Consider the following 5,837-nt stretch of genomic DNA (forward strand, 5'->3'; position numbering starts at 1 on the left):
AAAAAAAAAAAAAAGAATTCCAATACAATTACAAATCAGAAGTATCCATCAATAGCAAAATAGGTGGCACTGAGTTGCCAGGAAAGGTCAACAGCAAGCTCTGTACCATTCTATTTCAAAACATAAAAGTCAGGGCAATATGTAAAGTACATGAAGTGTAAGAAGGATTTTTAACCTATTCACATGTTGGATCCATTCAAAAGATAATTTGTCATTACAGGTTCCTCAAAGTCCATTTTGTAATTCCTTTTTTTTTTTGAGACGGGGTCTCACTCTGTCACCAGGCTCGGCTCACTTCAACCTCTGCCTCCTGGGTTCAAGCAATTCTCATGCCTCAGCTTCCCGAATAGCTGGGATTATGGGAACGTGCCACCACACCCAGCTAATTTTTGTATTTTTAGTAGAGACGGGGTTTCACCATGTTGGCCAGGAAGGTCTTGATCTCCTGACCTCGTGATCCGCCCGCCTCGGCCTCCCAAAGTGCTGGCCATTTTGTAATTCTTAATTTCCAAGAAAGGTCACATGATCGATGACTGGCAAATGTAAGAAAAATATAGGCGGTCCTTGCTTTGCATGGTAGAGCAGGACCATAAAAGTAACCATGCAAGCTGAAATCACGCCAAGTGATTTTAATAATCAATGGGGGAAATTACAATTGTTCTGGGGATCTTTAAAAATGTTTGTCAAAGCATTAAGAACTCTCTTACTGTTGGTATAATATATAGAGATATGAAAAAATAGTAAAACTAATACTTCTTTAGTACACTATAATTTAAAACATTATGACATTTAGCCTGCCTTCACTAAGCGCCTCTGGCTGTCTGTCTAGAGTTCCGCAAATGGTGGCAGTGGCAGCGTTCCCATTGTCAGTTACTTATTTTATTACTCCATTTATGCTCAATGGGATTTTACTTCCAGAGTTATCACTTTTTGTTTCTTTGTTGCTGTTTCATCTTTACTGGCCACTTCCCACTTTCGATTATCTATTTTGCTAACAGGTCATGTAAGTTTATACTGAGAGACAAGGAGGCAGCATAACACACTCTCCTGTCTGTGTGTAAACTGAAGAACAGACGCGTGCCTGTTATTTTTGCAGTGATTTCTGATCTGCATACTGAAGAACTGGCAGAAGAGTCTGTACTTTATGCATTCATAGGTAACAGACCATGGTGACTGAAATTTGAATCCTGGGTGACTAGTGTTGTTATCTAATGGTAACTGAAATCAGTGCACACCAGAACCCTGCAAAGCAAGGACTGGTTCTCTAGTATTCTCTTAAAAAGCATTTTTTTTTAAGTGCCCTGGACGGGCACAGTAGCTCATGTCTAAAACTCCCAGCACTTTGGGAGGCTAAGGCGGGAGGACTTCTTGAAGCCATAAGTTCAAGACCAGCCTAGGCATAATGAGACCCCCGTCTCTACCAAAAAAAAAAAAAGTTTTAAAAAATTAGCCAGGTATAGGTGGCATGTACCTGTAACCCCGGCTACTCAGGATGCTAAGGTGGGAAGATCGCTTGAGCCCGGGAGTTTGAGGCTGCAGTGAGCTATGACTATACCACTGCACTCCAGCCCGGGCGACAGAGCGAGACTCCGTCTCAAAAAAATAAATAAATAAATAAATAAATAAATAAATAAATAAATAAAATTAAACACAGAAAGTTAACGTTCCTAAACCAAGAATTACCTCAGGTCTTTGAAAGGAACCAAAAAGAACTACTGCCTACACTTCCGTTTCTCTCTCAGAGGGAGGCATAACTTCTCCCCATTCTCTAGATCACCCACTCCACCCTTCACTCACTGCCTCCCTACTAAAAAATTGCTAGAATCATGATAGCTATAACAGATATGTTAAAAGCAAATGCAGTAGGACACACAAAACGCACAACTCTGAAAGCAAATTTTCTAAGAATCACTTTCAAACCGGACACATAACCTTCTTCAGTCTCTTCCACTCCATTTATTTCTCTTGTAAAACTTTCCTTCATATACAGACTGTCATACTTTTTCCTACCAGCAAAATGTTCAGATTATTAGACCACTTTGTGTGTGAGGGCACAAGGGAGGTGTTTTCCTACAGGGTGACAATCTGACCTTTGCTGAATAGCTTCCATCTATACAACAGCCTCACTGCCATTTGGTGAGTGGGGCAGTGACAACTTTAGCACTTTCCATTGTCTTAATCTTCTGAAATTGTTGCTAAGCTGGCATTTTTTTTTTTGACACTTGATGAGAACTGAATTGAATTAATGACTAACCGAAATTCCCTAGGATCAGCCAAACATTCTCTTTTTTCCTCTTGGATAATACTCTCATTTATATGCTCTACTCTTGGTGTTAGAAGAGTGGGTGGCCAAATTCCTTCAGATCTTACTGTCAGTGGACTTCATTAGATATTCCTCTTGCTTCAGATACTCTCCCCATTCTTCACTGAACAATCTTACACTACCTAGTCTTCAAAGCCCCAAATTCCTCCTCCTTGATGATACTTCACTTAATCACACCACAGAGAGTCCTTTGACATTTTACTGATACACATTTCCTATCAAAAGAAAAGAGTAGGGAAGAAACAAACAAACACATTTCCACTGATTTATGGCCTAACACTGTTTAATATTGAGCAATTTTTATACCCTGTTCCCTGAACTGAGCTCAAGATTTCTCTCACAATACCAAGTACCAGATGATCACAGTAAATTTTTGTTGACTATTAACTGTGCTGCAACCTTACTTGAAAACCAATACATTGTAGCAAAGTTTTTAAAAATTCTATTCTGTTTGTATTTTTTAAAGAATTTTCTACAGGAACTAAAGGCAACAGTTGATAAAAAGGGAAAAATCTTTCAACATGTAAAGTACAACTTTCATCTTTCCTTAGACAGCAGAAGGCTGTGGTAATGAAATTCATACATCTGAAATTTTGCTTCAAGTTTTCACCTGTGTATCAGAAATTTACCTTCTCATCCAAAGCACCTAACTACTCAATTTCTTCACTGTGACATGTGACATAATGAGAAGACTGAGTCATTGTGTACCCCTAAAGTCCTATTAACAAAGGAGGATGGGGAGTGGCCTTTGAGGTGAATTAACTCCGGGAATACAGAGGATAGCTGACAGCTTGCTCTTCATGTTTCCTTTCCTATCTTGATTCTGGGGTCAGTTTAGGTCTAGGGCAACAGCTATAGGAGAGGCAAGGTCTCCTCAGTCTACTACTTCCATGATAACCAGATAAACAAGTATCAACTGGCTTCAATGGGATGCACAGATTGCAGAATTAGAAAGACTTGATTTCCAGCTCTATTTATTTTGACTTGGAGCAAGTTTCTTCATCTGCCTGAGGAGCAGGCATTCCCCTGGGATTAAGCAGGACAATGTATGTCAGTATGTAAAGCATGGGACTAAGCCTACAGTAAGTAAATAAGCAATGGCACAGTAAACATACTAAGTCATAAACAGCAGCTATTATTATTATTACCATGGCTCTACCAGGTTCCAGTCAGCCAACAATGCCCTGATCAACAGCTTATTAGCTATGAGGTTTGAACCCAAACAGGAACTAGGCTTTTGTGATTGGGCTTTATATCTTTTTTCTTCAATGTCTCCTCAGAGCACACACCAGGCTCAAACGGCTATGCTTCAAGAAAAAAAAAGGGAATTTGTTTTCCATTTTTAATTAATTTCAGATGGTGGACTTGAGAAAAATCTCTCTCTCTCGAGTCAGTCTGCCTGTGTTAGAATCCCAGCTAACCCACTTAGTAAGCTGTGTGACTTCGGGTAACTTACTTTATCTGGTTTTTTTTGGTCTCCTCATCTGTAAAGATGGGAAATAGTAACAGCAACTCCCTCAAATGATTTTTACGAAAATTAATATACATAAAAGGCTTAGAATGAAACTATAGAACAACGGTTTTGTTGTCCAAAAATCTTATTTTGCTAGCCAGTAAAAATAAGGCTTACTAATCGGCTTAATAAGTTGACATTCTTACTAAAAATACTAGGATGCCAATTGGCATTTTCACTTTTAAATTGTTAATAGTTTTATACAATGTTTTAACCCTGAGATATATCACTTCATTACCAGATATCAGCTAAGGTAAAAATTTATAATTTATATGAATTATTTCCAGTGAAAAATCAAACTGGTAATGTATGATTAAATGTGTGGCTCAGAAAAACCCAACTTCTATTATTTTCTTGCTGACATAAAACTGCTCCCACAAAATTAAATGCTTTCTTTATAAACTGAGCATGTTTCTTTATGGCATGTTTCCACTTTTGTGAAGATTATATAATTGACACATTAAAACCGTTTAGTGGCACACTATATGCTTAAGGGGTCTGAACTAAATGCATACTCTGCACGAAATTCCTTTGGTTCACAATAATCTCTTAAGGTTCACTTACGGTTCACTTTTCCTACCTCCAACAGCAGGGCTCATGCTTCCAACTGTCCCAGGGCTTCCAGAGTTATTTCCAACCAGCTGACTAAAAGAATCTATGTTAATAAGGGTGAAGGGAGAAAGAGAGTATAAAAAGGAATTGATCAAAGAACATGAGAGGAAATAAGGCGTTGAAGAGCCAAGATGTGCACTCAATGGTACAAAACATACCCCTCAAAAAGCTAAAATTCCTGTTGACAAGCTTCTAATTAAATTTGTCCCACAATGAATATGTGAAATATACACAGCAATATGATTTGTATGGTGATACACTATTTGCTTCGAGTACATAAATTCTTGTTATTTTGCTCTTTACTGCCTGACATCTTGGACACAAAGTAACCATTTGCAAATGAAAATGGTGAATGCATCCTTACATAAGCACAACTCATTATTTCATGAAGGTAATAATTTTTATTAGAATGTTCTAAAGAAGAAGGAGGTGCTTTACATTTCTGAAATATTCAAGAAGCTAAATATATTTACTTTTCACTGTCCTGTGGTGAACAGGACAGTGAAACTCTCAAGTTAATACTCTCTTACTCCTCAGCCTACTTTCTGCCTAGCTAGCTGGGTATGAGGAATGTCTACACAGACTAAGGAAATTAGGATACAAACAGTTCCCAGTATATCTGCTATTTTCATAGAGATAAAGACTATTCTTTTATTTATAAACTGTGATACAGCAAATAAATGTCATCCCAAAATGAACATGATGTGAGAATTTGATAAGAACTTTGTAATTCATCTTAAGGAAGAAAAAACTTGCCATGATGATAAACAGTATCAATTTCATAAAGGTTTCCCTGGCAATGTTTTTAAGTTAACAAAGGCAACAAGTATGCTATCCATAATATATATCTGAAGTGTGTAAATACGTTAACAGTATGTACGTGAAGTTCTACAACAAATGTGAATATTTATATGCATCTCTTAAATATAGGTATCAGAGTGAAAGACACATAGAGAAAAATAATTCCTTTGGCAGAGCAAGTTTTATGGTGTAATTTACTACCTGCTTTCTATCTTCTTCTCTATCCATTCCCACCTCCCGTAACACTAAGGAAAGGTGAAACAGCACTAAGCACCTTGAGCCCAGAGATGGAAAATGGGAAAACCTTCCTGTTTCTAGCTGCTTTGACCACCACACAGGGTCTCATCGGAAACAAATACACCCTACCACCTTCACATATTTTTGACTGACGAATTCTATAAGAAGAAACATTATACAAAAGCTTGTTAGTACCAAGAAGTACAATGAAATGTTTACTGAGTCCAGTTCCTCATGAAGTGCAAAACATAAGAAATTAACACGAAAACTTTCTAAATCCCTTTAACACTCAGTCTATCTGTGGCTCCCAAACCTGGCTGTCCGTTAGAATCCCCGATAGAGCTTTTATAA

At 37.7% G+C, this 5,837-nt stretch overlaps 1 protein-coding gene across 1 annotated transcript in view; it reads right to left on the minus strand.

Moving 5' to 3' along the window:
* KDM7A (lysine (K)-specific demethylase 7A) overlaps nucleotides 1–4,435 on the minus strand; it is a 69,758-nt gene extending 65,323 nt beyond the window's left edge. Inside the window, exon 1 of the mRNA XM_011941565.1 lies at nucleotides 4,401–4,435. Within this exon, the coding sequence (XP_011796955.1) occupies nucleotides 4,401–4,435 (35 nt within the window). The remainder of the gene's footprint in view (nucleotides 1–4,400) is intronic.
* Nucleotides 4,436–5,837: the final 1,402 nt, after the last annotated feature.

Source organism: Colobus angolensis, unplaced genomic scaffold (assembly GCF_000951035.1).
Source record: "Colobus angolensis palliatus isolate OR3802 unplaced genomic scaffold, Cang.pa_1.0 Scaffold2, whole genome shotgun sequence".
NCBI classification, from domain to species: domain Eukaryota; kingdom Metazoa; phylum Chordata; class Mammalia; order Primates; family Cercopithecidae; genus Colobus; species Colobus angolensis.